This window comes from Emys orbicularis, chromosome 2 (assembly GCF_028017835.1).
Source record: "Emys orbicularis isolate rEmyOrb1 chromosome 2, rEmyOrb1.hap1, whole genome shotgun sequence".
Lineage (NCBI taxonomy): Eukaryota > Metazoa > Chordata > Testudines > Emydidae > Emys > Emys orbicularis.
The window spans coordinates 104,924,069-104,940,197 of record NC_088684.1 but is presented as its reverse complement, the minus strand read 5'-3'; the positions used below and the strand labels follow the sequence as shown (position 1 = coordinate 104,940,197).

At 40.1% G+C, this 16,129-nt stretch overlaps 1 protein-coding gene across 1 annotated transcript in view; it reads right to left on the bottom strand.

Moving 5' to 3' along the window:
• ATP9B (ATPase phospholipid transporting 9B (putative)) overlaps positions 1 to 16,129 on the bottom strand; it is a 292,171-nt gene that overhangs the window by 45,197 nt on the left and 230,845 nt on the right. Inside the window, exons 14-15 of the mRNA XM_065397949.1 lie at positions 14,564 to 14,676; positions 5,449 to 5,697 (exon numbers count right to left, since the gene is read on the bottom strand). Coding sequence (XP_065254021.1) covers positions 5,449 to 5,697; positions 14,564 to 14,676 — 362 coding nt within the window. The remainder of the gene's footprint in view (positions 1 to 5,448; positions 5,698 to 14,563; positions 14,677 to 16,129) is intronic.

The window sequence follows — 16,129 nt, the reverse complement described above, 5'->3', positions numbered from 1 at the left end:
GAGGGAAAATCTGATATTTTGAATTTTCCTTTAGTCCTGAACTGGGACAAAAAGTCAGTATTTTGAAATTTACTGCAGAATGGAAATTGCTAAATATTTCATTTTGGAAACATCAAAATAACTATCCAAATTTTTTGTTTTGATAATGTCAAAACATTAAACTATAAACTACATATATAATAAAATATTAAAATAAATTACAAGTTAAAGAAGTACGGTAAATTAAAAGTCAGAACAAAAAATAAAGTTTAAATGAAATATTCCATTTTGAGTCAAAAATTTTCTGCTGGAAATTTTGTTGAAATTGACACATTCCTGTGAAATGTTTTAATTTTGAGAAAGTAGCATTTTCCAACAGAAAATTGTTATAGTGAATTTTTTTCAGCCAGTTCTAATTTCTGGTTACCTGGAGATCCCCCTGATGTATCCAGTTCTAGAAGACACCTCCCTCCCCCTGCGCTTGGCATAGGGGACATAACCAAGGAAGAGGGATATCTGGAGCACTGCTGTGTTTTGGAGTTCTCCAATTGCTCGAACGGCCCACAGGGGCTGTTCCAGCTTGGTGCAAGGTAGGGTATGACTACGTTTTGAGCTGGGGGTGTAATTTCCAGTTTGAGGAGACATACTCACATTAGCTGTGATCTAGCTAGTGTGTTAAAAGTAAGCGTAGCCACGGCAGCATGAGGGACTGCCCCGAGTACATACCCATCTGAGACCCTAGGATGTATTCAGGGCAGCTAGATCCTCCCACAGCTCACATCACAGAAGCTACACTCTATTTTTAGTGCACTAGCTCAATTACTGCTAGCACAGGTATGTTGTCTTGAGCTGGGACTCATACCCCCAGCTCGAAGTGTACACATACTCAAAGAGATACCCTAAGGTTGCTATTACTTGCTTTAAGCACTGAATCAGAACAAGCACCCGCAGGACTGAGGGCATAAAGATGGCGTATAGCTATCTCCCCTCTTGCTTGTCTCCCCTCTTCTCCCCAGTCCCTTTTGGCCCTGCATTGTGAAGCACATGGTTGGATACAAGGATATAGCCTGCTGCTTTGGGTTTTGCAACAGATTATATCTAGATGGCTTTCTATAACATTGTTAGATAGCTTGGATAAGTTCAGATAAAGTTGAGCTATGCATGGTGATCTGAATCAAACATATCCAATACTGTATAAAGTGTATGGTATATCTCAGATTTAAACTGTTGCCTCATCTTGGCAAAAAGAAAATGATAATATGTTTCTATGAAACCACGTTCAAATACCTCTTCGGACAGAGGCATGTAACTACTCTAAATCTTTCAGATAATATTCACTCAGTGTACTTTACAGCCCATGAACCAAACTCCACTTTCAGTTTAATCAGTATAAATTGCAAATAACTTCACTGCAGCCAATAGAGTTACTTTCAATTTACACAAAATCAACCTGCTATACAAAGGATACACAGGGTATGTACACGCCATTTTTAAATTAAGACTATTCTTTGAGACTAGGTGGAGGTGTGGGAGAATTTTTTCAATACTGCTCTAATACTGAGTGTTTCCAATTGTTCAAGTTATTTTCTGTAAAGATTTTGGGGAATTCTTCCCACTTGTTCAGCAACAGTTCAGATGATTCCAATTAGCAGTGAAGAATACTCAGAGACTGCATTCCTTTGTTTATATTTACAAATGATGATTTAGTGATTGACATTTGTATTTTATGATTTTTAATTAGGAACATTCATGGTTAAATATAATCAAATTATTAACTTAAAACGACAATCTGATCATCTGGGAAAACACCAGTCAATATTCAAGATAGGGTATGGAGTAGTTATTCTTGGTGGGTCTCGAAGGTCATGGAAGTGATGGTTTTATGCTACTGAATAATTTGCTCTTCACAAATACATTGACAAAACAACACAATTAGTCCTGCTTGAATAAGCACACACACAAAAATGAATTAAACAATACAACATGTCTCATACATTACAGCTTTAGTTTTGTGTAAACAAAAGCTGCTTCACTACGGGCATATCATTTCCCTTTTCAAATGATCAGCTTTGTATCCTTGTAATTAATTTTAGCAACTCTGTTATCTCTTGCACATTAACATTTGAATGAGATGACTGACCATATCTTAATGTAACATTTAAATATTCCAAATGTTGGAATTAGATGTTTGGGAGCATAACAATGCAGGAAAACGCATAACCAATAAATAAGTAGTAGATGAGAGTAAGCAGTCATTAAAAATCATGACATATCTATTTTTCTTGACCAAAGGAGGCCAAAGGTCTTGAAAGGCTCCTGTTCATAGCATGCCTCTGAATTACTTGGGTCTGTGACCTTTGTACTTTATTGCTCTACCTACTTAGTTTATATCCTTTTATGATTGTTCATTACATTAGATTAGCACTGGCTTTCCACAAGTAATGTGAACAGGCACTTATGACAGTTGAGCAAGAGTTGTTTTAGATTTTGTCAATGGCTTTCCCAGTGTGTACGCATTGTTTGCTATGCTGTAGCTATAGAGGACAGAAGTGACAGACAAATGAAACTTTCCACTCTTTCAGAGAAAATGAAATATTGATCACTTATCATAAGAAACAATGAGCCTGGCAGAAGTAGGGTTCACATTAATACAAAATCAGTTACTTATCTCAGGCTACTCTAAGACAATGACTACATATTTTATGGTGGATGTAGCTACTCCTAAACATGCATTTTTGTCACAATGCCATATATAATGGGATTGTGAAGAATTTCAAATGAATTCATCATGTCAACTCATTAAGTCAGTAATTTGTTTTCATTAGAATATTTAAATGTTTCCTGTGTTTTCTCACATGGAAGAACAGTTTATAGTTAAACTGTCTATAATTTTTCAAGTAATGTCTCTTACGAAAATGACAAACACTAGATTATATAAAACAGAAGGCCACCAATAAAATAATCTCTTCAACAGAATACAATCACTCCAGATCCATAAGCAAAATCTAAGAGAGCAGAGTTGTAATACTGAGGAAGTACAATGTATAAAACTGGTTAAGTCTATTAAATGATAATGTTGTTTATTAACAAAATATGTTGTGATAGGTCAATGCTGAGGTTAAACAGAAAACATCAATTGAACCATTTCCCTAAATAAAGCTCCAGGGTGCAATATTCAGAGCACTTTATTCAATAAAAAATGCTTTTAAAATGGTACTTTGGTGATTGGGAAACATTGGCATCATCTGTCAACCTAACTGCAGGAAAGTTCAATAAGCTAAATAATGAACCATTTACATTATTTTCCTTAGGCTCCAGTGATTTGCAAACATTGCATCAATAGAGCTCTTTAAAAAAATTATGATAAAGACCTCCTAGTCTTTCACTTTCCGCTTTTTTTTTAGTCATGCTGAAATGTTTACATTATTTAAATGTTTTTGTGGCTTCATATTGATATTTTACCCAATAGCAATATCCTATTAAATTAAAAGATACGTGTTTGATGTACTAATTTTACTAGTTTCAAAGGGAGGCAAATTAATTTTAAAAGATTAAAAAAACACTTAGGACTGTATCTTCAAAAGACGGTTGGTGAGTGCTTTTGCTTCATTAGTTTGTAGTTTGAATTCTCAAGTTTGGGTGATTGAATGCGTGGCCCTCCTAAGATGTACAACTATAGCTCCTCTCCCTTAAAACCAGTCTACACCACGCCCCCTTCAAGCCTCACATTGCCTTCCACTACTTTCCTTCTTCCTATACCCTTCAAACTGTGAAGTCTCATTCCCATGTGAGGCAACTCACTCACACTGAAACAGCCAGTTATTTTGATCCAGTTCTCCCTCAATTGGAAAATCTCCCTTCCTGCTCTTCCATCAGTTTCCAGTCCTGTTCCTGAGCCACCTGGCCCAGCATCAACACTTTTCTATGACCACACTCCCTGCTGCTCCTCTGCACCATATCAGTAACACAGGGTCTGCTTCTTCTACCCTTCGAGCCCAGCATTAATCCAATAAGCTCCTGCTTTCCTTTCGACCCTCTATGTAAAATCCACCATTTGTCTTTTCAGCACCCACCAAACTGCTCTTCCTCTCTGCTAGGTCAAATTTCTACCTACCTTCAGAAGTCAAGCACTTTCATGCTATCCTCAAATTCTTACACTTCCCCCATCTAGACAAAAGTGGAGCTGTGCTCTTCTACAGCAGGTTTTTCAGGCTCCACACAAAACTTCCACATGGGCACAATTTGCAAAGGGTTACTATCTAGGTTTCTGTTCCTCTGATTTAGGTCATTCTTTGGTTCCAGGGTCAAAGGAGCGTTACATCCTTAGTCATCTGCTCTTTATTTTTAGTTATTTTCTTATCTGAAAAAATCCATGTTTATTCTGTTTTACAGTATCTTTCTCCCTCAGTGTATTGAGGTATTTTGTAGCCCAGAATATGATCCAACAATCAATATGCAAATATGGTAACACAAATTATATGTTTATAATAAATTCCAAACATGACTGGTATGCATAAACACAATTTCTGCTTATCTCCATTCATCGAGATCACATACATTACGTAAACCCATAGAAATGCCTACAACTGATTGTGGATATTGATTATATACCTAAAGCATGATGTCTGAAATCCTACCTTGATTTTAATCTTAAGGAAAGGGATGAATGTCTTAGCCAGTTATCCATATGGGTTCACTTTACAGTTCCTAGACCCTGTGAACAGTGATTATAGCATATGAAATACCCACAAGCCGTGCTAGTTGGCTCTATATGAAGCACTTGACAGCAAATATAATGGGGACAAAGTTTCCTAGAAATACTATTTGTAATTTGTTTCTACATTGAAAAAGTGTGACTTGAGCAGCTAGGATAGTGCTGGTATTTTATATGATGAAATATTTAATATTTATGTAACACTTATAGCAAGCACAGTAAAATATCTATCCCAGTCTCTAGGCACTATTAACACTTCTTTAAACATACAAATCATATTTGACTCCTCACGTTTACTTATGGAGATCCAAATTAGGATCAGAAATATGCTACTTTGTATTTTTCTTCCTCAGAAAGGGTACAACTAATATATTTCTAACTGTCATTCTATGGGTCACTTCTATGGAATTCTGAATCCTGTGCCTTGTGTCACTCCCATGAATATACTCCCTTGAAGAATTTTATCAGCTAACATGGATAATACATTTAGGCCCTGATTCAAGAACGCATCCCTATTTAGCGCAGCACTTAAGCATATATTTAACTTTGATCATATGCAGAGTACCATTTCCTCCATCAAATCAGCATATTAATTTCTTTCCTCCATGTGTTTGTAATAATCAACTTTTTTCGTGAAGAACTCCCCCCCCAAAAAATAAATACTAATTCACTCAAAGTTCTGTTCTTTTGTTAAATAATTTTTTTTTAGAAACAATGTTACTCCCAAACTAAAACATTTAACATGGCATACTAACCTCATCAGGACTAGAAGCCTGGTAAGTTCGATTTTCATCACTGAAGTTCTGATCCACTTCTGCATATTCTGTTTCCCCAGTCACTCCAGCATGGGATTCATACACTGGGGTCACATTATGACACAAAGCAATAGCTTTCACTGCTTCATGTATCCGACTGCTGACAGTCTTGCGGACCTTGGGTGCTGAAGACTGCACTTTTCTGGAAGGTGTCGAGCTGGTACTGTTTCCACTAGATTGGGAATGCATCTTTAAAACATAATAATAAACAAACACCCAAGGCAATGAATAATGAATAAATCCAACAAAAGAAAGAAACTAGATGAATGTCAATGTACACCTGAAAAGTCACCCCTTGAAAACAACTGTATGAAGGAACTGTTTCAAGCTACTTGTGAGTTCTATGCCGGTGATCAAACCACCATTCCAATAGTTGGCAGCTTTTGGCTTTGAAGAGACCCAGGAATATGCAAGGGGTGTTGCACCTCAGTGCTGATCTATACTGGCAGAGCAATGTGCATATGCAGACACAACATCAACCTACTAAGCCCGTGTCTTTCCAGACCTATCACTCTCCTACTTTTTATGCATTTTAGTTTGAGTCTACATGCATTAGAGGAGCAAATGCATTTTTCAATAATCTATCATCTGACAATGTATTATAATTATTCCATTCTAGTTTTACAGGTCACCTTTCACAGGATTTTAAAATACCCATTCAGTCAACAAACAAAGTTAAAGCAGGTATCTAATGAAAGGGGATACTTAAAACAGCTTTTGCTTTGATCCCTGACACTGTGGGCCACAGAGCTCTCCTCTTTTCCTGTAAATCCCACCTCAAAACCCACCTTTTCCTACAATCCTTCAAAAATCATGAGCCTCTAATTCAGTCCTTTTAGTTAATAAGAACTGCACTTTTAAGCCAGTAACTAACTGGATGTGCACGGAACCACCAAAATAATGACAAGCTTTTTCTCTGTATTTCTTCCCTTACCCCCTTTCTCTCCCATGCATGTTGTTTTCTCCCTTACAATTCAGTCTTTTTGTGATCAATTAAGAATATAAATTCTTTAGGACTGGGACTATGGCCAAGATTTTGAAATGTGACTAGTGTTGGTGTGTGCATTAAGTTTTACGTGCCCAACTAGAAACATTTAAAAGGAGCCTGCTTTTCAGAGGGTGGATGCTCAGGACTTTCTGAAAACCAGGCCCCTTTAATATGTGTCTAGTTGGACACCCCAAAACAGAGACACATAAAAATCACTAGTCATCTTTGAAAATCTTGGCCCATGTCTATTTCTTCGTCTCTATAGCGCAATACACACCTTTGGAACTATATACAAATGACTGATTTTACATAAAAAGCAACAGAGGGTCCTGTGGCACCTTTAAGACTAACAGAAGTATTGGGAGCATAAGCTTTCGTGGGTAAGAACCTCACTTCTTCAGATGCAAGTAATGGAAATCTCCAGAGGCAGGTATAAATCAGTATGGAGATAACGAGGTTAGTTCAGTCAGGGAGGGTGAGGTGCTCTGCTAGCAGTTGAGGTGTGAACACCAAGGGAGGAGAAACTGCTTCTGTAGTTGGAATACAAGCTGTCAGGAACAGTATCCCTGATGATGACACAGCACAACTTATTGCTGAGCTCTGTGACTTTATCCTCACGCACAATTATTTCAAATTTGGTGACAATATATACCTCCAGACCAGTGGCACCGCTATGGGCACCCGCATGGCCCCACAATATGCCAACATTTTTATGGCTGACCTGGAACAACGCTTCCTCAGCTATCGTCCACTCACGCCCCTTCTCTACCTACGCTACATTGATGACATCTTCAACATCTGGACCCATGGGAAGGAGACCCTGGAAGAATTCCACCATGATTTCAACAGCTTCCACCCCACCATCAACCTCAGCCTGGACCAATCTACACGGGAGGTCCACTTCCTAGACACCACCGTACAAATAAGCGATGGCCACGTTACCACCACCCTATACCGAAAACCCAGCGACCGCTACGCCTACCTTCATGCCTCCAGCTTCCACCCCGGACACACCACACGATCCATCGTCTACAGCCAAGCACTGAGATACAATCGCATCTGCTCCAACCCCTCAGACGGAGACCAACGCCTACAAGATCTTCACCAAGCATTCTCAAAACTACGATACCCACACAAGGAAATAAAGAAACAAATCAACAGAGCCAGACGTGTACCCAGAAGCCTCCTGCTACAAGACAGGCCCAAAAAAGAAACCAACAGAACTCCACTGGCCATCACCTACAGTCCTCAGCTTAAACCTCTCCAAGCATCATCAGTGATCTACAACCCATCCTGGACAATGATCCCTCACTTTCACAGACCTTGGGAGGCAGGCCAGTCCTCGCCCACAGACAACCCGCCAACCTTAAGCATATTCTCACCAGCAACCACGCACCGCACCATAACAACTCTAACTCAGGAACCAACCCATGCAACAAACCTCGATGCCAACTCTGCCCACATATCTACACCAGCAACACCATCACAGGACCTAACCAGATCAGCTACATCATCACCGGCTCATTCACCTGCACGTCCACCAATGTTATATATGCCATCATGTGCCAGCAATGCCCCTCTGCTATGTACATTGGCCAAACTGGACAGTCACTACGCAAGAGGATAAATGGACACAAGTCAGATATCAGGAATGGCAATATACAAAAACCTGTAGGAGAACACTTCAACCTCCCTGGACACACAATAGCAGATGTTAAGGTAGCCATCTTACAGCAAAAAAACTTCAGGACCAGACTCCAAAGAGAAACTGCTGAGCTCCAGTTCATTTGCAAATTTGACACCATCAGATCAGGATTAAACAAAGACTGTGAATGGCTATCCAACTACAGAAGCAGTTTCTCCTCCCTTGGTGTTCACACCTCAACTGCTAGCAGAGCACCTCACCCTCCCTGACTGAACTAACCTCGTTATCTCCATACTGATTTATACCTGCCTCTGGAGATTTCCATTACTTGCATCTGAAGAAGTGAGGTTCTTACCCACGAAAGCTTATGCTCCCAATACTTCTGTTAGTCTTAAAGGTGCCACAGGACCCTCTGTTGCTTTTTACAGATTCAGACTAACACGGCTACCCCTCTGATTTTACATGTTAATGAAACATATTTCTATATGAATTAATCTAGTTCATGTAACAGTTGCCTTTACTTCAGGATGAAAATTTTCCTGGCTTGGGCAGGACACAAAAATCTAACATTGTAAAAGCTACCCATTTGGCAGGTAGCAAAGAGAATAAGAGTATCCATTTCCCTTTAAAATCATGTTGCTGTTACAGTAACCACCAAGTTAGCACCATATTTTATGTCATACTCCAGCCATGCTCAGCTGAACCTAATTGCATTTATCTCTGAGGCGAAACAGATTATATTTGGTTATTAACCTACTTGGGAAGAGGCCTTTTTGGTCAGGCTATGAAATAACCACCTCCCTTCATCTCACCAGTACTATCAAACACTTTTCTGTTCACTTCAGAGTAACTCAAATTCTCTTTAGAAACCAAGCCTTTTTTCTCTCCCGACTGCATGTACTGATCTGCTGAACCGTGAACATTCTGCCCATCAAATTACAGTGCTGTCTAATAAAGGGTTTAACTTTCTGCTCATCTGGCACTGTTTTTCAGCTACTGCTTTAAACCTCTGCATTTGCATTCTGCTAACACTGATGGCATTACAGCTGCAAATAAATTAAGCTGATTTACTCCTTCTGAATTATGTTATGTTTATTGATGCTTGTATAATTTAATTTCACACAAATTCCATTAAAGATTATGCCCTCTATCACAAAATGCTTCCAGTGGGGAAATATAATCAGGTTATAATAGATTTGTGTGTTGCATTACAGTGGACCTACTAGACTATTGTCATCTTAATAATAAAACAGAACACAAACAAGGGATAAAAATCAATGTCACATAAGAACCGGTGTCTGTCTAACTGGCAGCTTTTATTACCATAGATTAAATAAAAAACCTCACAATACATTTCTGATTGAAACAACTGTTGAATAGTTTATTTTGTGTACAGGGGTTCCTTTATTTTCTGTTTGCAATAGTTGCTAGCAACATACAAAATAATTAAAACATTATTTAAATGTTATTAAGTTATAATACACAACACTGAAATACAGAAAGAAGTTCTAGAAAAATAGCAAAGTTGCTTTCCACCAGCTAGTAACTGCTAATCTGGATTTGGAAAATCCTTGTCCACACTTGGAAAAATAAACTAATTTTTCTTCATTTTTTTTTTTATTTCAGAGGTAAATGCCTCACAATTACAAATATTCAGTCTGTCGCATAGCAGCAAATATTAAAAGTTTATCACAATTTAAAATTAATAAGCTAATCTTTTAGGTAAGCAAACATTTATGAAGCGTGCAGTTCTTTTTAAATTAGAGATATTTCCCCCCAAAGTGAATTTAGTGTTTATGAATAGACCTCTAGATTAAAACTGTAGTTCAATCTCCACTCCCAGTCAGTCCTAGGACTCTCTGCTGAGACTGACAACTGTAATTGTTTTGTTGTTGTTACTGTAGACACCTAACATGATCCACTAGGACTAACAATTGTTTTTACATAAGCCACCTAACAGCCATCAGATGGCAATGACTTTCAGTCACTGTTATTCTGGTCTGAATTTGGACTGTTGATCTTGAGGAACAAAAGCTCTATATCCCATTTCCAAGATGTATTGTTCCATAATAAAGCTATTGTTTAACATAGATACCAGCTAAGTAAGCAGATATATTGATCAGGACATGCAGGAGAATAAAGATATAGTCAAGTGAATGGATTTAAAGCTGCAGTCCACAACTGTATTTGTTTTAATATTAAAGGGGGTTTGTCTACCAACCTCCTCCTGCTCTACCAGGTAATAATTGAGTTCAGTATGGTGTTAAAATGGCCCCACACCACACAACCAAGGAACTAAGGTTAGCTCGCGTAGCCAAACCCCTCCTACACAATTAATGATTCATCCCAATATTTTCTGCTGCAAAAGGAAATGAGGACACAGATGAGGGGGAGTTCAGTCTGCATAATTTACAGGGTCCATTAGTCCCCTCCTGGGTCCTGTGCTCAGATTTACCCCGGAGTTGGCCCCTTGGAGACCCTGGCCTGTACTGCACACCAGCCACCAATTGAGACAATGTATATTGACAGAGAGACAAGGTGGGTGAGGTAAGATCTTTTATTGGACCAACTTCTGTTGGTTAGAGAGACAAGCTTTTGAGTTACACAGAGCTCTTCTTCAGGTTTGGGAAAGGTATTCTGAGTGTCACTGCTAAATACAAGATCGAACAGATAGCTTAACATAAGTAGCCAGCATATAGTCTAAGGAACCATTCAAGGTGAAGTGAACCATCAACACCCTGTAGTCATAGGACACAAAGGGGGGTTAGTGGGTTACAGATTGCTGTAATAAATCATAAATCTATGTCTCTATTCAGTCCATGATTTTTAGTGTCTACTAAAGTTATGAATTTAAGCTCCCAGATTTGTCTTTTAAATGTGCAGGTTTCCTTTGAGGAAGAGGATTTATATAGAGTGATCGGTCTGTAAACAGCGTTCACCCACAGGTAAAATGGGGTGTTTGTCTTATCATTTTCATGTCTGAGTTCATTTGAGTATGTAGTGATTGTCTGGTTTCACCCACACAGTTGTTACTTGGGCATTTAGTGCACTGGATGAGGTACACAACATGTTATGATTCTATGTGTAGGACCCATGGATCTTGAAAGGTGTGTTGTCAGCGGTATTGATCATAGCACAGTGGAGATATGCCTGCAGGTTCTCTGTCGCATCTGTTGTTCTGGCAGGGTCTGGTGCTCCTTTGAGTTGGTGTGTCCTGGTCTGTGGGGAGCTTGCTTCTGATGGTCAGTGTGGCGAGGTTGGGGGGTTATTTGAATACTAAAAGGGAGGGAGGGATGTTCAGGAAAGATTTCTTTCAGGATGGGGTCGCCATCGAGTATGGGGTATAGTTGTTTGATGATACCCTTCATGGATTCCAGTGTGGGGTTGTAGGTGACAACTAGGGGTGTATGGTCAGAGGGGTTTTTATTTCTGTATTGAAGCACGTTTTCTCAGGATATTTGGTGGCCCACTTCATGATGTGATCATCTTCTCCGGTGGAGTGTCCTTGCTTAGTGAAGGTGGTTTTGAGTATTTTAAGGTGTCACTTATCCTGGACTTTCTCCTCGGAGCATATTCTGTGGTATCTGAGTCTCTGGCTGTAGGTAACAAATTTCTTGGTGTGTTTGGGGTGGTTACTGCATCTGTAAAGGTAGGCATGGTGATCTGTGGGTTTCTTGTATATTGTTGTCTGTAGGGTTCCACTGCTGAAGCTGATCATGGTGTTCAGGAACTTGATGGTAGTGTGGGAGTGTTCCAGAGAGAATTTAGTGGATGGGTGGTGGTTGTTGAAGTAGTGGTGGAAATCTATGAGGCAGTTTAAGTCATCTGTCCAGAGGATGAAAATATCATCTATGTATCTCAGGTATAAAATTGGCTTTGTGGTGCCTTTGGCCAGAAATTCTTCTTCAAGGTGACCCATGGAGAGGGAGCCCATCCTAGTACCCACAGTTTGGATAATGTTTATTGTTGAATGTAAAATGGATGAGTTTGATGATTTTTTGAGGGGTGAATAGCTGAGTGTTGTCCATTGTCTTGTAAATATTTGAGGCAGACAGCTATGCCATCTTCATGAGGGATGTTGGTATATAGGGAAGTGATATCCATGGTGGCAAGGATAGATTTGTGGCTTATTACAACAATCTGTAACCCAATAACCCTCATTTTTGTCCTATGGGAGGTGGAACTGTACTCCACTCTCTTTTATGCTTGCCCTAGTCCAATCTGTGTGTGTATTCTGGGAAAGTGGAGAAAGGAAAAGGAGGTGGTAGAGGCATGCCTATCTCAAACCAGGGGTGTCAGTGGGCCACTTCACCTTGAATGATCCCTTTGAACTTGTATTTAGTTGTGATGCTCTGAATATCTTTACCAGACACAAAGAAGAGCTCTGTGTAGCTTGAAAGCTTGTGTCTCTCACCAACAGATGTTGGTCCAATAAAATTACCTTGCTCACTTCGTCTCTCTAATATCCTGGGACTCACATGGCTACAACACTGCATATATTGACATTGATTAATCACTGCTCCCCCCCACCCGCCTTTTAATTTTTTTTTCAAGGTACTTTCATCTTTCTTATCCTTTCCTACCAGGCCTCCATGATGCTGTGAGCAAGGGGAAAAAAGACAAAACAAAACCCCACAACCACCACCAAAATTGTGCCAATCTTGCCCAGAGAAGGAAAAATATCTTTCTTGATCCCAAAATGCGATCAAAGTTAGACCCACAGCAAGCCTGGAAAACCAGCTCTGAAAACAACAAAATATAAGGCAAAGTGGGTAGAGCAGCTTTCAGCAGCAAGGATGGTTACTGCATAACCAGGAATGCTTAAACTTAGTGGGTAAGGGGAAATGCATATGGATGTTCACTGGAGCCAATCTGCTTCCTTATGCCCCAGGGGTGAAAGTAACTTACAGGACTTACCGGTACACCGGAGTCCTGAGTGGGGCATGGCCTCAACCGGAAGGGGCGTGGCCTCAACCGGAAGAGGTGGGGCCTTTCAAGTTTTAAAGGCCCAGTCAATAACCCTAACCTTTAAATCACCCCAGAGCTACCAGCTGCAGAGGCGGCTGGGAGCCCAGGGGCTCAAGGGCGAATTAAAGGGCCCGGGGCTCCAGTCGCTGTGGCGCTCCGAGCCCTTTAAATCACCACAGGAGCCCCGCCACCGCTACCCCGGGGCGGCAGGGCTCGGGCGGTGATGTAAAGGGCCCGGGGCTCTGGCTGCTGCGGGGAGCCCCGGGCCCTTTAAATCCCCGCCCGAGCCCGCCTGCCGGAGCTCTGGCAGTGATTTAAAGGGCCTGACGCTCCCCGCAGTGGCTGGAGCCCTGGGCCCTTTAAACCCACCGGAGAAGCCAGTCCAGTCCAGCATGGCATACCGGCTCTTGCCAGTACGCCGTACCGTACCAGCTTACTTTCACCTCTGTTATGCTCTCCCCCAAAATGGTCACTGGATAGCAACAGGAGGCGGAATTCTACTCCACTCTCTTTTGTGCTTGCCCTAGCACAATTTCCACGTGTGTTCTGGGCAACTGGAGAAAGGAGAAGGAGGTACCAGAGGCATGCCTGCCGCCAACCAGGACCCCAACAGGTGGCCATTCCCTTGACAGTCCAATCAATAACCTTTACCCCTCACACCAGAAAATGGGATGGGGCATCATAGTATTCATAGTGATATCCACAATATCCCCTATTGGAGTGCACATGCACAATTTAGTTTCAAATGGGATACACATAATAGAATATACTCATTGCTGAATGTAGCTGGAATTATCCTGCAGGGACTCTATCAAATACCCTGTTCTTAACTACGTTAGGTTCCCCCACTTTTTTTCTGTTTTCTTTCTTTTTTAAAAAAAAAACCTTTATGCCTGTGTAATCCCTGTTAAGAAATTTAATAGAATATTCCTTTTCCTACTGCTTCCATCCTTATCCTTTTGACAAACCTTTTTTTCATTATTGCTTATGCAAGTTAACATGGCTTTACAATGTTTATGTCTTTGTGATGAATATCTTCAAATATGTAATTAATCTCATCAGCATTGTTCTAGATACAGTATTATCTTTAATTTGTGGTCAGTTTGCTGCATGGCTTCTGTCTATGCTTCGCCAGAGAAAAAATATTGAATTTTCATCAATTAATAGTACTAGATAGAGGAAGAGTTCGCTTCCTAGACAGACAGTGGGCTATGAGAGACGTTTGGAATCAGGAAGGAATTCCATACCACATTACAGTATATTAATTTTAGGGAAGGCCAAACTGTTGCCCGAAACTAGGATTCTGAGGATGCCATTTAAGGGAGGAGAGGGGGAACCTACAAATGGGAAAACTTCCACATCTCAATTTTTTAGACCTAAAAAACATGGCAATGCCCCATCAACACTGAGAAAACCTGTCAATATAAAGGAAAATAAGTTATAAAATGAGATACCTGTGAATACGAATTGACAATGTGATTCTGAATTTCATCCATTGTGTCTGTCCCATAAGACACAGTACCCAGATGGAGGCGCTTAAATATCATCTCATTCTGGGTAAGTGTTCCTGTAATAAAAATATCAGAGTGATCAGGAAAAAGACAGTACTATGCAAGAGATTAGTTTGTAATATTTTGTTCCTTTGGGGGTGGAGTACAGCAGATTATGAAGGAGTATCCCAAGAGCCCTGAGGACTTTTCCATTTTGTTATTTTACAGATATCAGTAAGCCATTGGCAGCTATTGTACTTGCTGACAAGGGGAACTGGAAATGATCCCTTTGAAGCACATCAAGGCTATTCCTTAATGGCCAAAAGGGTTATCTTTGAGTGAAGCAAGCTGAGGGTCAGAGTAAGCTACCACGCTTTATTCCCAACTATTTGCACTGACAGCAGGAGACTAAACTGGGACTAGAAATAAAGCTCAGGTATCGCACAAAACAGCAGAGAACACCATCAAAAGGCGACAAAACAAGCCAATTTAGTCCTTTTTTGGGTAAATTAGTCACCAGGAATTACAATCAGTTCAGTTAATTTAAGAAAATTAGTGCAGAAAAAGCAGGGTTACTCATCCTGGAGGAGTCACCGTTTCCAACTTCAATTTGGAAGCAACACAACTGGATATTTGTCCCCACTGGACTGATCGAAATTATCTAGACCTACCTCAAGCAGTGACATTTTCATCTCAAATGAAAGTGAAAGGTAGTCTTCAATATAATTCTTTTTTTTTAAAAAGCAAAAAGCAAAGGGGAAAGAAATTTCCCTTGGATTAGTCAAGGATGTGTGCTCAAATGAGCTACTGCTGGGAAATAAATGGGAAATTATTCCAAAATGAGTATTCTGTTTGTTTCTTTCTTACTTTCTCCATCCACATAACAGGGTAGATTTACTAAAGTGGTTGCATGTTAATGTTGCTGATGCTTTTGCTTTGGGTCTACAGTGATGTAGGGTAGAGGGCAAAAAAGAATAATTCAGTGCCAATATATTAAAAAAGGGGGGGAGCTATTGGAGAGAAGGCTAATTTAAAAGCTAATTTTTAGAAGATTGCATGGTTGTATCTAGCAATCAGCCTTAATGTTAAAAGTACTATAGCACTGTAGTGCCTAGAGAAGCATACAGAGGTGCCTCATAAGAACTTTTCTAAAATTAAGAAGGGGTATAACGTCATGGTGTAGGGAAGGACTAATCATTTTCCAAAGACCCAGAGAAACGGCCAGGAGAAATCCAACTATGCTGAGGAAGCAGTGAGACAAAACAGTCCACGAACTGGGAAAGATAGTGGTTTTTGGTGAAAGCCACCCAGTTGTGGAACTCCTGACCACAAAAAGTCAGGATTAATTAATGTCTGACGTCTTTGTAGAGCACAATGTCAAAGGCATTTTTAAACAGGGTTTTATCTATAGAGACAACAGAATGCTAACTGGTGAGTTTTCTTTCTTCTATAGATATTGTACTGCCTTCCAAAAAAGACCCATATATTTAAACTTCACCAAGAGAGAAGCAGAGAAGATGGCCCTACCAG